Source organism: Pteropus alecto, unplaced genomic scaffold (assembly GCF_000325575.1).
Source record: "Pteropus alecto unplaced genomic scaffold, ASM32557v1 scaffold110, whole genome shotgun sequence".
Classification (NCBI taxonomy): Eukaryota; Metazoa; Chordata; class Mammalia; order Chiroptera; family Pteropodidae; genus Pteropus; species Pteropus alecto.
The window spans coordinates 364,734-382,676 of record NW_006431920.1 but is presented as its reverse complement, the minus strand read 5'-3'; the positions used below and the strand labels follow the sequence as shown (position 1 = coordinate 382,676).

The 17,943-nt window shown below is 52.7% G+C and overlaps 1 protein-coding gene across 1 annotated transcript in view; it reads left to right on the top strand.

Annotated features, from left to right (window-relative positions):
* The first annotated feature begins 330 nt into the window (after positions 1-330).
* INPP5D (inositol polyphosphate-5-phosphatase D) overlaps positions 331-17,943 on the top strand; it is a 111,841-nt gene continuing 94,228 nt past the window's right edge. Inside the window, exons 1-2 of the mRNA XM_006906622.1 lie at positions 331-678; positions 15,419-15,482. Of these exons, the coding sequence (XP_006906684.1) occupies positions 545-678; positions 15,419-15,482 (198 nt within the window). The 5' untranslated portion in view covers positions 331-544. The remainder of the gene's footprint in view (positions 679-15,418; positions 15,483-17,943) is intronic.

Here is a 17,943-nt window from a genome sequence, read left to right as displayed (position 1 = left end):
AGGGGGCAGGGAGTTGAAAAGCTCTGGTGTAGGGCAGAAGGCTGAGTGATCTGTCCGGTGGGTGGCCGTCCAGTGTGGGTACTGGGACAGGCCTCAGAATGGCCACTGCTTCGGCCTGTCCGTGCCTGCCAGGCCATGCTTCTTCAGAAGCCGGCCATGAGCCTTCTCACGCCAAAGGACCTGCCAATTCCCCCAGGACCTGAGCTGGCATTTGCCCCTCTGGGGACTGAGACCCATTGGAGGAAAGGGAAAGGGCCGGCGAGCGGGGGTGAGGGGAGAAGGGGGCGCAGGCCGCAAGAGGGTGGGGTGGGGAGGTGGAGGACTGGGCGCTCTTGCTCGGCTCCGTAATGAGGAAGTTCTCTGCAGCTGGTTTCCTTTCCCCCGCTGAGCCCGAAGCAGGAAGTCCGTCAGTGAGCTGGTGGCAGCAGCCGGGGCAACAGACAGGAGACAGACAGCAGTGGCAGTGCAGGGGCCTCAGCTCCCCTCGGTGGCGTGTGGTCCTGGGGGTGGCTGCCGGTCGGGCCCGGGGAAGCCCACGCTCACCATGGTCCCCTGCTGGAACCATGGCAACATCACCCGCTCCAAGGCCGAGGAGCTGCTCTCCAGGACGGGCAAGGACGGGAGCTTCCTCGTGCGTGCCAGCGAGTCCATCTCTCGGGCCTACGCGCTCTGCGTGCTGTGAGTACGGTGCTCCCCCTGCCCCCCACGCCCCCGCCCTGGGCCCGGCCCCTCCTGCCCGGCCACAGGGATGTGAGGCGACATTCAGAGAGGGGCAGCCAGTTCAGGCGCAGCCGAGGGCCCAGCGCTGAGACGGGCGGCTTCTGTGTCGCGGATGCAGGGACCAGCTTGCCCACCGCCCAGGATGGTGGGTGGGCCCAGCTGAGGCCCATTGTGGGCCTGCTGGCCTCGGAGCTCAGGTTCTGCGGTGCTCGAGCTCTCCGGCGTCACCCTGAGGCCCGGTCACACACCCCAGCAGCCCGTGAGCTGTGGCACCAGGGCGTCCTTGGCGTTCCGGGGGCCAGGAGAAGCAGTCTGGGCTCTTCGAGGTGGGCGGGAGCTCAGGGCTCCATGATGGTGGGTGTGTCAGAGGGCAGTGCGGTCACTCGGGTGTTGGTCAGAGATGCCCATTGTGGATATCCTCATGGAAGGGCCGATGTGGCAGGTGGGGACCCCTCCTGTGCCTGGGTTTCAGGCCCCTGGAGGGAGCCGTAGTCAGGGGAGCCACCTGTCTCAGTGCTGGGCCCTCGGCTACTGAGGTGGGTTCACTCGAGAAAGGACGTTCAGTTCACCCAGAAGTGGTGTTCGGGGCCCTGGGAGCAGAGGAAGTCACCATCGCAGTCTCTTTTCTCTCTGCCATGGCACTCGGCTGCGTCCCCACCGCTGGGCCGCTCTACCCCCGACTCCCCGACTCCCCGACTCCCCGACTCCCCGGTGCTAGCCGTTGCTGAGTGCGCCATTTGTCCTAACAACTGAGGAACCAGCCACTTACTGAAGGTTCCTTTTTAAAACATCCTTCTTGGCCCATGTCTAAAGGAGGCCTCCAACCCCGCAGCCTTGGGGTCTCGGCATCCAGCTCAGGCCTCGGGCAGTGACAGGGCTCGGCGCAGGAAGAGAATGTCCGCCGGCACCTCTCGAAAGTGTCCCTGGGTTTGCAGAAAGGTCCCTCTGAGCCGGCAGGGCCCTGCCCCTCTCCAGGCAGGAGCGAAAGTGGGTCACTGAACACAGACCTGTTCTGAGCATCGAGTCTAAGCATTTGGCCGTGCGTCATCCCATTGCGTTCTCACGGCAACCTCAAGGGCAGGTCTGGTTATCACCCCCCTTTGCAGATGAGGAAGCGGAGGCTCGGACAGGTTAAACGAGTGACTCGAATCCAAGGCCATCTGCTCCCAGAGGCTGCCCCCAGACAACCAGACTCCTGCCGCCCCACTCCTGCCTCCCTCGAGCCGGGTGTGGGGATAGGCTCCAGGTGACAGCAAGAGCGCCAGAGTGTTTACAAGGGCCAGCTGGCTCGTGGCTGGCCCGCTGGCCTGAGCTCTGACTGCGTCAGAGGCCCCGCCTCCCAAGGCCAGCTACCTGCAGTCCCCACCCTCACACTCAGGGGAAGGGACGCAGGCCTGGGCTTCTCCACAGGCAGCGGCCCCGTGGGGACGTGACAACAGGGCCTTGGAATCGGTCAGGAGATTCTGACCCACTGGGCCCATGTGGGTTCCGCCCCGCCCCAGTGGGACCTTGTCCGAGGGCTGGTTGCATGCCGTCCTCCGGGGGAGAGACCAGGCCTCCCGCTCGCTAACCTGCGTGGGGCCCTTTGACCGGGCACTGTGCTTGTGCTCAGGCTACAAATGTGGAATGAGGGTCCCTTTGACTCCAAACTGGGAGCATCAAGATCAGCCAGAGCCAGAGGTGGGACCAGAGGCCTTGGGGACCTCTAGTCCAACGGCCCCTGACTTTGCGGGTGAGCAGATGGAGCTCCGAGAGTTTGAGGCCTTTGTCTAGGCTGCCTGCTGGCTGGTAGCAAACTGGGATCCAGGTCTGATTTCCCAAATGCGTTTTTCCATCTTTCCTTACATCCGCCCTCCCCACCCCTGCACTGAGTTTCAGACCTGTAGCAGATATGCGGGGGATGGGGGGGCCACACCTTCGGGAGGGGCTCCTGGTGCCCAGAGATGTGTACTGCCCTCCAACCCCGGCCCTGGACCTCTCGTGAGTCTCTCATCCTCAAGGTGCCAGACGCCAGGGCTTGGACCCCTTTAGCCAGACCCAGGTCAGGGCTCCCCTCTCTCCTCGGCTCCGTGGGACAGGCCACCCTTCCTGCCACCACGAACCACCAAACTCCCCCCAAGCCTGGCAGACCTCCTCTTATTGCTTCCCTTAATTTTGCCACTTAAGGAGATTTGAAAACTAAAAGAGTGACAACTGCCACCTTCCAACAGCTCATTTCATGAAAGCATCCTTGACCGCCAAAGAGGCAGAGAAAACATACTCCTAAAAAAAAAAAAAAGAAAGCCAGTCCTTTAAATCAAATAGATTCAACTTCCTGACAAACACACTCCACCTCCTCGGTCTCTTCTGTTCCCTATGGACTGGTGAGAACCTCGCCCTGTGCCGTCCTGGTCCGTGGCCTGGTGCTGGGGACCCCGGTGGGGTGAAGAGCAGCTGGGCGTTCCTCGATATCGGAAGTGACGGGCTTCCCCCCTCTGCCGTCTCTCTGGAAGTCAGCGAGAGTGCAGGGCCCCTGCGTGGTGTGGCTGTGGGGACGGGGCCTTTTAACAAGCCTGCTCTGAGAGCCGGGACTGCAGCAGGAAGCCACGAAGGAAGCCTCGCCTCCCACCCTAGAAATATCCCTGTGGAAAAGACCTCATGGCCCGGGGTGCCCACACCTCATCCTGCCTGGACCCCAGGGGACAGTAGGGCTCCAACCGCTGATTGAGGCAGGTGTGTTTGGAGCGTGGGGAACTGAATGTAGCTTTCTTGGCAGTGGCCTTTGTTCTCAGGAAAGAGGACAGGATTTGACTATTTAAATGGAACAGTGGGGGAGGGGGGAGGCTGAGGGGGAAACCAAAAGACAAGCTTGCGAGTCAGAGCTGCCCACACGATTCACGCCAGGCCTAGCAAACCCTTATTTCCTCTCAAGAGGTCATTCCGGCCACCTGCCACTGGGCAAAAAGGTTCAGCTTTCTCCTTAGCAACTCAGAAAGCCTTGCTTTAGGGGGACCCTGGAGGCCTGTCTCGGGGTACAAAGAGCTGGAGGGGGAAGACCCCAGGCAGCTGACCACACGGTTTGGGTCCAGCTCTGCCGTCTGTGGCAGGGGCTGAAGAACATGAGGGACAGTGAGCTCGTCCAGGTAGGGCCTATGTCATCCTCACCCACCCCACCCGAACCCACCAGCAGAGTCGGCCCCACTCTGGGGCGTGCTCAGGGCACCTCAAGGCAGGACGCTGGGCGCAGCTTGGATGGAGGATGCTAAGGGGCTGTCGAGCTCGTGCCCGCCTCTCCTGCAGGACCACACTTCCGCACAGGGGCCGGCACACCTGCCAGGTGTGCTATGCTGCAGAGAAGACATATACCTTTGGGGATGGGGATCCAGCAATGCAAGGGATGAGGGTGAGCCAGGGACAACCTCCTCTTGCCCAGACTACACGGGCAGAACTAGAACAGTAGCCCAGTGCTATTGGGGACACAACCCATCCTCTCAGGAAGAACATCCTGGGCCCCAAGAGAGCCCGCTGTGACTGGGTCCATCAGCCACCCCTCGATATGGAGCTGCCTGCTGGGGTGACGTTCCCAGCAAACCACACCAGAGGCAGCCGGCTCCCCTTCTGAGGGAGGAGCAGGCATGAGCTGCCTTTGGCTCGGAGCCCAAGGCTGGTCCAGGCAGCTGTGGCGAGGGGCGGTCCTGGTTTCCCTCAGCGCTCAGCCTTCCATGAGCTGCCTAGAGTCTCGTTCCTGGGGACAGAATGCCAGGCGACCTGGACTTGGTCGCCTTATCGGCATGGCCAGAAAGATGAAAAAGCACGAGAAGGACATTTAGTCACCAAAGTTCCCTCAGGGAAGGCATTCCACTTGCTCAGGGAACTAAAAATGTGACAGACCATTTGAGGCAGAGCAGGCTCCAAGCCCTGCTTTGCCGACAAAGGGTGGTTGCTAACCTGGTCTGCCCGCAAATAACAGCAAGAGACTTAAAAAGGGTTTGCTCCGTACCAGGCTCCGTTCTAGGCTCTTTATTGTACCACCTCACCATCCGCAGTGGCTTCGGGAGGAAGTGCTATTATTATTCCCACTTTCCACATGAAGAAACAGAGGCCCAGGGTGCTTAGGTAACGTGCCACGTTTACAGGACCAGTAAGTGGCAGAGGCAGGACTTGAACCCGTGCCAAGGGAGAAAGAGTGGGGAGCCAGCAAGCCTGGGCAGGGGTGGGGTTGGAGGAGGCCTGGAGAGGAGACCCGGGGTGAGCGAGCCACAGAGAGGAGCTTGAGAGGGCAGAAAGGTCCAGGAGAGACGTAAAGCCACTTCCTGTGGTGCAGGTGGGTGTGACATAACCCTCTTTCCTCCAGTCCCCTTGTGACGTTTCAGAACAGTTGACGGCACTCTGATTGCTTTTGTGCAAACGCAAAGAAAAACGCCGTTTCTCATGTGTGGCGGTGACAGAAAGGGGGGCGATGCGGCACAGGCAGTAGCCAGAGCTGGGGCCCTCGGGCTCGCGAAGTCCGGTTTATGTAAGCGGTTGGCGGAGGGCAGCTCTCGCCAGGGGGACCGGAGGCCCCCGAAGGCCTACGAGGTAACCGGGTACAGTATCTTCTCTGTGGGGTGACTCAGCGCGAGCGTCGTAAAGGCATGTGTCTTCGGGTTTTCTGCGCTCATGCCCCGCACTTCAGAGCAGACCTCCATCCAGGCCAGGCTCTGGCTTTGGTGTTTTTCCAAGCCTGCCTGCCTACCTGACAGGTTAAACTCACCTGTGCACAGACATCAGCGCTTCTCCGTCGAATGGTCCCGTCTCCTGGAGTGTGAGCCCAAGCACGGTGGTGAGATGTGGTCCCCCTAGCCGGGCCTCCTCTCTGCCCTGGCGGGGAGCGTGGGGTGGGGGGCAGTGAGGTCCACTCTCCCTCCCTCAGTCATTCCATGGGACGCAGTCTCAGGGGCAAGCCCTCTGCGGTTGCCGAGATCTGATGTGAGTTCTAGCATTTGCAAGACGCTAACCTCCCTATAACGACCCAGCATCCTCATTGGTGAAATGCCCCTCGTTCGGTTAATCTTTTTAATGAGGCATAATAATTCACACCCCATAAAAGTCACCCCTGGTAGGGAGATGTATGAGGGGGAACTAATGAAGAGGGGGTCTCACCGGGGCACGAGTCCTGAGGGCTCAGAGCATGAGTGTGGTGCAGGGCAGAGGAAGCAGGAGCCGGCTGAGCGCATCGAGGGCGACGGCCACAGGACGAGACTCTGTCTTCCTGCACGTGGCTCTCGAGACGCCCAGGGGCCCCCTAGGAAAGGCTTCCTCAGTCTTTGACCAGCTGAGGGGTGCTCTGACGAGGTCATGGTAAACCAGCCTGCAAAGGGAAAATACAACGCCACATAATACGGCAAAACAAAAACAAAAAAAAAAAACAAAACACAACAACAACAAAAAAGCACCCCTGGTACGGTTTTCCATTCCGTGGTGTTTAGGACCTTCATAATGTCACGTGACCATCACCACGCGCTAACTCCAGAGCATTTTCATCATCTCCTCCCCAAATCCTGTACCCATTAGTAGTCGCCCCCCATTCCCCCCGACAGCCACTGGTCCACTTCCTGCCGCTGACCACGTGCCTGTTCCGGGAATCTCGTATCAATGGAACCACACGATACGTGGCCTTTCGTGCCCGGCTTCTTTTACCTAGCACAATGCTGCCGAAGGTGCGTCCATGTGTAGCGTGAGTCATTCCTTTTTATGGCTAAATAATAGCCCATTGTTTATCCGTTGATGGGCGTTTGGGGTGGACGTTTTGTTTGTTTGTTTGTTCGTTGGCTATTGTGACTAATGCTGCTGTCAACGTTCGCGCACAGCTTTTTACATGGGCTCGGGTTTCCCACGGTCTGAGGAGGTGTCATCCCATTTTCCGTAGCAGCTGCACCATCTCACGTTCCCTGCAGCAGCACACGAGGGTTCTCATTTTCCCATGTCCTCGCCAACGCACGTTATTAGCTTTTTGATAACCACCGTGCTAGTGGCTGTGAAGTGGCGTCTTATCGTCACTTGGACTTGCGTTTCCCTAATGATTAACGACACAGAGCATCTTTTCACGTGCCGCTCGGCCATGTGCACATCTTCTTTGACGAAATGTCTTTTCCAATCTTTCGTCCATTTTTTGAAAATCGGGCTATTTGTGTTTCTGTCGTCGCCCTTGGATTATTGTGAGGATAAAATGGGAGGGTGCGGGTAACAGGTGTAACGCGAGGCCAGCACGTGGCGCGTACCCGCCGAGCTCCGGCCGTTATTTTTCACGAGCTGTGGAGTCAGCAGCGACATCTCGGAAGCGGAGGGGTCTGGGGCCCATCCGCAAAGACAATTCCGCAGAAGACAGAGGAGAGCAGAGGCAGTGTGTCACTTCTGGGACTTCCCGGAGGCCCGAAGGAGCCTCCAGGAGACGCTGAGCTGTCAAGTGGGGCTTCCTCAGAGGAAGTACTCAAAGAGGTGAGGCAGGAAGAGGACTTCGGTGACGCCTGAGTGGCCGGTGGCCGCTGGGGCTGTGGTTGAGCACCTGGAAGCCTGAGGGGGAGAGGGGTCTGGGGCTCAGATGCCAGGAAGAACCACCGAATGAAACCAGGTAGAATGAAGACAAGGTCGAGACGAGACTAGTTCCAACCTGGGAGGAAGATTTGAGATATGAGAGGGCTGAAGTCCAGAGGCTCCGAGGAAGCCAGAAGGAGCACAGCTGGGGATGAGGTGGGGGTCGGAGCTGATGGCACAGCGGGCCCGGCCACGCGCGGCGGAGAGAGCAAGCGTGTCCCCCGCACCCCCCACCAGCCGGGTCCTCCCTCCCTGCCCTGCTCACTTCACACTGCTTTGTCTCATTAAGCAGAAAAACTTTGTATTCATAAGCACCAGGACCCAAACAGTCTGGGTTCAGTTACTTATAAATCACACCAGACAGGGCTGTCCCCAAGGGATCGGCTGGTCCAGGCCCCTCACTTACAGGCAGGAACCCACCTCCCTAGAGAGGTGAGGCTTGCTGAGTCCATCACAGACGTCAGTGCAGTGTAGAAACAGATCTTCTGAGAAACAGTGCAGCTGTTCTCCCAGAAATTTAAATGTGTACAGTATTAAGTATAATTCACAAAGAGTACAGAGTATAACGAAGGAAAAGAATCTCCTGTCAGTGTGAGATTAACATAAATACTGTTAATTCGTTGATGTATCATTCTCTCTCTCTCTCTGTATATATGTATATATATATATATACACATACATACATATATATATAACCCTTCTAATATATATACCTATAACCATATAATTTTAGCATGCATTTTCCAACCATAGTAGCATTTTTCCATTTAGTTACAATTTCTTCCAAAGTATCATATTTGATGGATGCACAAAATTCTATTACATGATGAACCATAATTTGTGAAATGTCAGACATTTACGTTATCAACAGTGTTTTGTTACAGCAAGTATGGTGATGCTGAAGGTCTTTATGCAGGAATGAGGCATTTCTGGTATAGATTCCCAGAGGTAGAATTACTAGATCAAAGGACAGGAACATTTTTAAGGCTGTTGACACAGAATGACAAATTGCTTTCCAGAAATTTTGTTTCAATTTATGATCCCCAGAGAGTGCCCGATTTTGAATATTTTCATTAAAAAAAAAATGTGTTATGTTGCAAGGTAAAAGTGGTCACTTTCTGTTCAGTTTGATTTGCATTTCTTGATGGCAGTCACGGTAAATCTGTTTGATAGGATTATTGTCCTTCGTAATCTCTCTTTCGCGAATGATCTGTTTCATTCTCTTTGCCATTTTTCTTTTGAAGCTGTAGTTTTGTTATGTATTTGCATAAATTCCTTATATAGCATTCGTGGCAGGTATTTTCACTGTGGTTTGCCTTTAAACTTTGTGACTATTTTTGACATCTAGAGACTGTTGTAAATTTTCATAAAGCCTGTCGATCTTTTCCCTTTGTGATGCTTTTCCCTTTGCTTTTCAATGAGCAGCTAGCATCCCTCCGCACACAGAAATTCAAAGCCGTTTCTTCCTGTGGGAGGCAGGAGGGTTAGGACAGAGTGTTTGGAGCTTAATGGACTCAGGCTAAGGGTGATTCTGCTGTCCAAGCTCAGCAGGTCCGCTAACTCCACGGGGCCTCAATTTCCTCATCTGAAAATCAGGACTGAGAATATATAGTAGGGGTGTTAGGTGGATTGAATGAAAAGTGTATATCACGGGCTAAGCACAGGATTTGGCAGAAACAGAAGGAGAGATTGTATAGGTTTTTTGTTTGTGTTTTACATTGAACACAGTCTTTCTGAAATTAATGAATGAATGATGTGAGGCAAAGATATATGTGTATTTTTCTCAAGTAACCATCTTTCTCAAAACCTCTCACTGGATAATTTATTTCTTTTCCTTTTGTGACTCCTCTTTTACCACGTGTTAAATCTGATATGTCTCTTTCTGGCCTGTTTACCCTGTTCTGTGTATGTCTACCTTTCTTACACAAATGTCATACCTAGTGCGTGACCACAATTTCACAAACTGTTTTATTTTAGGATTTTCATATCTGTTCTTTTCACATATTCTTCCAGGTGAACCAGATAATAATTTTGTCCAGTTGGAAAAATACTATTGGGACTTTGATTGGAATTACACCAAGTCCATAATATAACTTATGAACATGGACCTTTTACTGTTATTCAGTCTTAACAATAAATATAGCTATCTCTATTATCTTAAATTTTATAGTTTAGTTCATATAGATCCTCTATATTTCCTGTTATGCTCACTTCTGATTATTTTATAGTTTATTACTGTTATCTTGTCTCCTGCAGTTATCATTTGTGGTAACTAATAACATCCAGGGAAGTTACGAATTTTATATATCGCCTTCTATTCTGTCACTTTATTCACTTCGTTATTTCAAATTCCTTTTCATTTGCTTCCCTTCGATTTTCTTGGTAAACGATTATATACAAATGATGATCATTTTGTGGTCTACTTTCCAAATTCTTACAACTCTTATTCTGACTTCCTAACTTACTACATTGGCCAGTATTTCTAAAATACTACGGTGGAGGATACGGGAGAAGTACTATGAGAATCAAACACGATACTACCTGGGAAGGACGTAAAGGTGATAGGCCTAGGAATGGTGATGGAGACTGGGGCCAGCAGCCATAAGAAGCCGTTCCCACTCCTGGACCTGAAGAGGCAGGGGACAGGGCTGTGTCACCAGGCCATCCGTTTTGAGCTGTGTTCTGGAGTGGAAGAACTCGGTCATTGCTGACCTGCAGTAGGCAATGTGGGGTCAGGGGAACAAATACCTTCATCCCATCTGCCTATCACTCAGCCCATGCCTCCCATTGGCCAAGCCTGTGCAGCAGCCCAGGAATAGCCCCCTGGACACATGGCAGGTGGGGGAGGGTGGCGAGTGGGTCTAGTTGGGGGACAAGGGGAAGGAGAAGGAGAATGTCAAGCTCACTTGCATGTTTTTGTGTCCTTTGTTCTATTTGTCAGAGGGTCGTCCGTTTAATTTTCCACTGTTCAAGTAATGTGCTCTGAGATTTATTTACTGGTTCTGCTTTTTTGTTTTTATATTTAAAAATATTTGTGCTTTCAGGAACCCCTATTGTATATATAATTGAGGATGGAGCTCTGTCTTCTATTTTTCTCTTCTTTTCTCTCCTTAAAATGTCTTTTCCTTTCTCAAGTTTGTTTTCTTCCTCATTAACTTTCTCCAGAATGGAAGCCGTTTCCTGACTCTTGGGTTTCATGCTGCTTCTAGAAACGCAGGTGTTTTGCTTCTGATCCGTTTTCCTTGTCTTATTGCTCAGTTTTCACAATTGATTCTCTCAGTTTCAGAGATAACAATCGTCTCTTAAATCTTACTGATTCACGGATCAGATTTCTCCTCCAGAATGTCTTTTTCTTTCTTTTTTCTTTTGCAATGATTTTACGGAATGTAGAGGTAACACGTTCGAGTCCTTAGAAAAACCGTGCCCCTTCCTTTGGGTAGCGATATGTTTTCACAGGTCTGGTGATTTTTTCTTTTCTGACAAGGAACTGTCAGGAAAAAAATGGAATCAGATTCTTTTTTGGAGGGCAGAGTGGGTTTCTGCCCAAATCCTCTTCCTAAACACCAAAAAGACCATGGGAGTGCGAGCCCCCTGATCTAAGATCCAGGGGATGGGGGTGAGTGGTGAGGGGGTGCGGTGCATGGATAGGTGGGCTTCCTTCCGGAGGCTTGTGCAAGGAACAGCCCGTCGAACCCCCAGGCTGCTGGGGGGCAGGGCGCTCAGCAGCCCCCCTACAGCACGCGGGCCGCCTCACCTGGCCACCTGGTGCCTCCTCCGGCTTTTTCCTCTTCTGAGCTAATGGCTACATTTAATTCTTCCATTTTCCTACTCCCTCTGGCAAGATTCTTTGGGATTAGCCAGTGAACGGTGAACATCCTTGGTTCCTGGGGCTGACGCGTGTTTTCTGCGTCTGTGTTGGTTCGAGTGGCTTTTTTGAATGCAGAGTTTCCAGCCCTTGTTGTCCCACCTCGACTTGTCCAGAAGTCTGCAATACTTAAGCAGGAAGAAAAGAGAAACCACGTAGAAATAACATTAGAAATTAGACATGATAGATAATAGGTTACTAAGGGGTTAAAAACAATTATGGGAGCATGCCAAGCCAATCAGCAGAGTGAGACAGACAGGAATGAGGTTCCTGAATTTTGGAGAGTGATCTCTCTCTCTCTCTCTTTCTCTCTCTCTCTCTCTCTCTCTCTCTCTCTCTGTCTCTCTCTCTCTCTTCCTCTCTCCCTCCCTCCCCCATTCTCCCTCGGCTTGCCATGGTAAAGGATGCTTGTCAGTGTTTATTTGGCTAGGAATAGTCATACAGAAATAACTTTTTTATTGAGGTATAATCGACATGTAATATATATCAGCTTTCGGTGTCAGACATAACGGTTCGACACTCGTCTATATTGTGAAATGATCACCGCAGTAGGTCTAGGTGACATCTATCACCACCCATGATTTTTTTCTTCTGATGAGAACTGTTAAGATCTACTCTCTTAGCAACTTTCAAATACGCAGCGCAGCATTATTAGCCACAGTCGCCATGCCGTACCTTCCATCTTGTGACTTACATGATTTTTATCTGAGAATAAATAAAACACCACAGCGTTTCTTCCTTCTTCCATTGGTTCGTCTTCTTACGCTGGAGCAACACCGTGTGAGGGCTGATCTAGAAACGCCCTTCCTAGGTGCGGCAGCTTCTTCTTGCTTCTTTTTTTCCTCTTTGCTTCCAGAGTGTGGGCGTCTGTTTTCACCAGCGGCTGTCCAGTGTCACGTGGGAAATTTGCGCTCAGCCCTGCTTCACTTGAGAAGGGCACACGCTCATTTGGTCGCAGAAGTACGCACTGTAGGGCTGACGTCACCCCAGCCCGGGTCCGCGTCACCCCGGCCCAGGGTCAGCAGTGGGATCACTGCTAGCACAGTGACCCTGAAGTGCCACGCAGTCATGGCAAGGAAGAGCAGCTGAGGGCGGGAACTGGGTGGGACAATGACGAGTGTGCTGTCCGGATTACGGTCTGTCGGAGATGATTTAGCTGTAGAATCTTCACGCTAAACGTTTCGCGTGTAAGATTGTGTGTGTGTGGCTGTGTGCATGTATGTGTGTGTGTTGCGTATCTGAATCTGCACATGCATGCGTACGTACCTGCGTGCACAGGTGTGTCCAGGTGTGCCTACCTCCGGTCCCCGCGGAGGCCCTGCGCCCGTGGCATGCACGTTGGAACAACTGCTGTCCCGTGGGTTGTGGGTGGCAGGGGTGGTAGCGGCCATATTCCCGAGCGACAACCCCAGGGACTGCGTGTCTGCCCCAGAGACGCTGAGATGTCCCTTCCTAGGGGCAAAGTGTCCTGTCTTCCTCTTGCACTGGCTTTTGAATTCTGATCTATTTAAGTAACATGGAGCTGTTTCTTTGTTTCAGCGTTTCTAGAACATCTTTGAAAAAGCCATAAAGGGCCTTCCTGTTCTGTGTAGCTGTCTCTGCCCCTCTCCCTGTGACTCTGTGTTCTTTCTTTCTGTCCGCGAGCTGATGTTTTGGCTCTGCTCAACCTCTTCCACAAATTAGCTGCCCTCAGCCAAATAAGAGACTGTTGGGGCCCTGCCTTCATTTGCATATCTACGGGAGGAAGTGTCACTAGGACTCGCAGAGATAAGAGCTCAGCAGGGTTCCAACTATCCTCTGGCAGGCCTCTGCAAACGAGGCTGGAGAAATCAAGGCTGGGGGGAGTCAGGCTAAGATTATGGGGTGGCTCTCTATTTCCTGGGACCTCTCCAGGAGGCGAGGTGGCACTGGACTAGAGGTTCACCCTCGCCATCTCTGATAGAAGCCAGTTGTGTCAATTCAGGCTCTGGAGACAGGACGGGGAGTGGCAAAATGGGAATTAAAGAGATGAGAGGAAGAGAGAAGAATAAACTTTCCTATGAGACATGAATCGCCGCGTGGAAGTGAAATTTCCCACGACCGTCTCCAAAACTTTCTTTAAACATCCGTTGATTCGAAAGCCATTGAGGATTATAAAACCGACCACATAAAATTATAACACTTCTACACGGCTTAAAAAACAAACTAAAACCTCCCAAAGTGAATAAACACTGTTAAAAATAAATAATTCCCACCTATATTGTAGCATATATCAGTCTTAGAAATAAGAAAGCAAAAGATTAAAAAGAAAAAAAAAAAGTGAGCCAAAGATATGAAAAGGAATTCACAGAAAAAGAAATACAAACAGGGAAACATGAGAACAAACTCAACCTTTCTCATAAAGAAAGACAGATGAAAGCAAACCATCATTTTTCTTTCACCCATCAGATTTGCAAAGATTAAAACGTCTGATAACAGCCAGTTGGCAGGGGGTGGGGAAATAGGCACGTTCATATCCGGTTACTGGGAGAAAAAAGTAACACAATCTCACTGGAAGGCAATTGTTAGTCTCTATCAAAATATAAAGTTCCTGTGTCCTTTAGCCCAGCTGTTCTTCTAGACACTGATCCACGATCGATAATAAACGTGTTTAGTGTGTCCTAGGCACTGTTCTAAATGCTTTTCATACATTAATTCTCTTAGTCTGTCCTACAAGGGTTCAGATGTTGTGTTACTGTTGTCCCCGTTTCGCTGATGGGGACACTAAAACTATGAGCTCACCAACATTCGCAAGATGTAGGACCGGAGATGTTCGCTGCAGCATCATTTACCATAGTACAGTGTTTAGTCAAAACAATGGCTGTATAACCACGTGGGGGAACATGACTTGGGAAGACCTCTAAGGTATTTTGTTGGTGAAAAAAGCAAATATCTGAACAGCACATGTAGTATGAAATTATTTGCATTTAAAAAGACACGGCCATGTAAGTTTGTGTGCATGTTTAAAAGTTCTAGAACGATTTACAAAAAGGAGCAGTAAATCCTAGAAGTAGGACTCTAGAAGTAGAGACTGGGGGAAGGAGACATTTATTTTTCATTTTATATCTTTCCATATGGTCTTAAAATTTTTTAACTAGCATAATTTTAAAATCTAGTTAAACTAAAACATATAAATGCTTACCAAAGTGCCTGGCACCCAGGAGGAGCTAAGTAGGTGAGATGTTCATGACAAAGCATTCGTTGTCTTGGTCACTGTAACAGAACCAGTATGCGGGAGCTGGAGGGCAGCCCCTGCCTAGGGGCTCGGCAAGGGTGGGGTGGCTTTGAAGTTCCCGAGAATCCCAAGTGGAAGAAATAGGGGAGATTAGAGGGGTAAGAGAACCAACCAGCAGTTTTAGCAAAGAGTGAAGACCCACCCAGCACCCCGCAACTCCTTATGCCTCTGGGCTCAGCAGCAGAGCGGATGGACTTGTGTGGTTGTCTGCGGCCACCAGGCTCTCTGCAGGGGCGGGGGTGGGGGGCGGGCGTGTTACTGGCCAGGCCACCTGCCAATGTGCACCTCTCCCAAGGTGCTCAGAAGTTTAGGGAAGTACGAAGTAGCCCCTCCTCCTCGCATTGGGGACCCCAAAACTGAAGGAAAGTGGAGCTTCTAGGAGGGGAACATGCAGGGTCCCTAGCTCTTCCTGCTAGAAGCAGCCCTGTGGCTCTCTCATCAGCTGCTGGGGGAAACCCAGGTCTCTGATGGGGTGGCAGCTGGCCTTTGGGAGAATGAACCCATGTGGCAAAGGCTTCAGGGGAAGAAGCCGTGGGGAGTGAGGGGGGCTCAGCGGGATGGGGCACTGCACCCGGAGCCTTGGCCGGTGCGGCCCCTCTCATTGGCTGCACACCCCTTCACCCTGTCCCCACCTCTGCCCCCCGCCTTGCTCAGCCCCACTGCAGTCTTGCCGCTATTTGAAACACCACCTCCGCCTCTGTTCCTTTGGCCAACATGACAGCCCAGAAGCCTCCTTTAGGTCAGACCACACGGCTGTCAAGCATGCATGTAAATCACACCCCCAAAACCCCACCGGCCTTTTCCCGAACGAAGCTCCTTTGTGCTGATGGGGTGGAGAAGGGGACAAGCTGTGACCCGGTCCAGCCTCTCTCGATGGCAGGCCCGACGTCCACCTCAGAACCATTAGCCCCTAAGTTCAGAGATTTCGTGCCCAGACTCCTCAGGCTCTGAGAGGAATTCTTGTCCTCTCAGTTACCAGAAAAAAATGTTCCCGCCTGGGCCCTCATGTTGTCTTTGGTCTGTTTCAGGTATCGGAATTGCGTTTACACTTACAGGATTCTGCCCAACGAAGATGATAAGTTCACCGTTCAGGTAAGCCCTCTACCAACCTAGAGCTGCGATCCTGCCTGCGGCCTGAACTGGCGGAGAAAGGGTGAAAAGGGGGAGAAGCATGTGCCTCGAGCAGCCTGGACAGGAAGGCCTGGCTGAGCCTGTCCTTCTAGCAGTTCACGGTGGGGATGGCCACCCGACACGCAGTCAGTGTGACGAACAGCACGGGCTCGGTGTGACCACAGTGCATGACAACTTAGTGACATGGAGGCCGGGGAAGCTATTTTTTATCTGATGGCATTAAAAGGGCACGGGGGTGGAGTGCGTGGGCCGAATGAAGGAAGTGACGCCATCAGTGTCTCCAGTAGGGCCAGAGTGACAGTTCTCTGCACTGTGGTGAGAGGTACCGACGAGCCAAGTTCACCCACGTGGCCAGGAGAGCAGCCAGGGCAGACAAGGATTGGGACACCCTGTCACGGAGGAGCCGTGACAGGGTCCGTAAAGAAAGCGGAAGTTTAGGGAGGGGCGGGTGCGACGTCTGGTTCCAGGGCTGAGGGCTCGCTGCATTTTGGGCAGGAGTCCGGGGCAGCGGTAGAAGCAGAGCTGGACTCCAGGATTGGACAATAGGCAGCAGTCACTGGAGGCGTGACAGTGTGTCAGAGAGAGAACCTGTGCTGAGCAGAATGCCTCCGGGGAGACTAGTTGTGGGCGTCAAAGGAATTGCTTTAAGGAGCCACGTGGGACGGGGAGGGACACGGTGAGAGGTGCGCTTCGCTATCGTCTCTGGGGCCTCTGGGGCCTCTGGGGCCCGGGCTCTCTGCAGCAGCGTTTCTGTGGGAGCTGCAAGCTTGGGCTCAAGTGGACTCGCTCCGCCTGAAGGAGCGTTTCTCCGAGAGTCGCCCCAACGCGCGGACCTACGTCAGCGTCTAACGAGTACCCGTTGCAACGTCTTTAGCCAGTCTGGGCCACCCACGTGTCTTGGGCGGGGCACAGCTGGTACGAGACCGTCTTTCCAAGCACTCGGCGGCTGCTTGTCATTAAAATGGTCATCTCTCTTGTGGGCTCCTCACCTGTCAGGGACGCAGCCGCCAATGGAAGGCCAGCGTGGGGTGGGCAGGGCCTCGATGACCTCTGCAGTTTCTTCCAGGCCTGAGACTGCATAAACTTTCTTGGCGGGGCTGGCATTCTTTATAGGTGGTTTGCTGCAACGAGTCTAAACCCTCAGGTTAAAAGCTGGTCAACGCGTTTGATCTTTTTTCCCCTTGCGGTTTCTTCTCCTCCTTCAAAGTCAAGCCATACTTTAAGTATGACTAGGCCTTAAGCTGGAAAAGACGTGACTGTGGCTTCTGGGGTAGTGTGTGCCCATGGCCTGTAAACGTATAGCGTGTGTCTGGTGTCTGCTGCCTCTCACGTCATGCCCTTGCTGCTGTGGTATCTTGTATTCACCTGAATCGCTGCCAGTCCTGTGGCGGCTTTAGAATCGGGGGGCTTCGTCGGGTTTGGGGGATCGTGAGGAACAGAGGCTTGCCTTAGCTGATGCGTGGAAGGGGTGGGCCTTTGTGGAGATGCACGCGGCAAGCGGGAGAGGAGGCCCGGGGCCTGGGACCGCGAGGGTGTGGGGCCCTGCACCCAGGTGCTACCTGCCGCCACTCAGCCCCTCTGTGTGGGTCTGCTCCTCTCCCACGAACAGGCTCACTTCTCAGTTCCCCGTCCCAAGAGGGAATCTGGTTGGCTCAGCCACCAACGGCTTTCTGTGTGTGGGCTGCCCCGAGGCCACTGGTCTGTATAAATCAGCTGCCTTGGAGCAGGTGTTGCCTACCACCAGGAGGCCGGGGGAGAGTTGTGGGGACAGAGTGTGGTTACCTGAGGCCCACACTCAGCCAGGGCGGTGGGCAGGCAGGTTTCGTAGAAGAGCTGGGCATGTCTCCTCCTGACCCCGGCACTCGGCCTGTGACCTCCTTGGTGGCCAACACCAGGTAACCAGGTTACAGGGAGCTGTGGGGACTAGGTAGCCTGAGGAAGATTCCACCCCTCAGATATGCGTTCCTATAAAAAGACACCACTTTACTAAAACACTGGGAGGAGACGTCGAAGCAGGCACACGATGAGACGGAGCTTCGGCAGTTATCGGCCCCTGCTTATTTTAACTCGAGTTCCTCTTTTCGTGTTGAGGCAAAACCTCATACTCTTTTCTGAGCTTAGCCGCAGTTTCTAAATAACACATTTCTTACACCTGACTCTGTTTAGTGCCATCAGAATACGGGGCTCCTAAAATAAGAATCCAGCCTGAAACCTGGCCAAGCGAAGTGGCGATGGAGCTGATGGCTCGCGTGCCTTCATCACCTCACCTTTTCTTTCTGGGGCTTCTGTCTTTTTGTCGAAACCAAAGAGCCACTGCCTCTTCCTTCTTTACGGAGCGACCTAGTGAAGTCAGTCCGGGCATTGTGGCCTGTGACAGCCTCGTGGCCAGTGACAGCCTCGTGGCCAGTGACAGCCTCGTTTT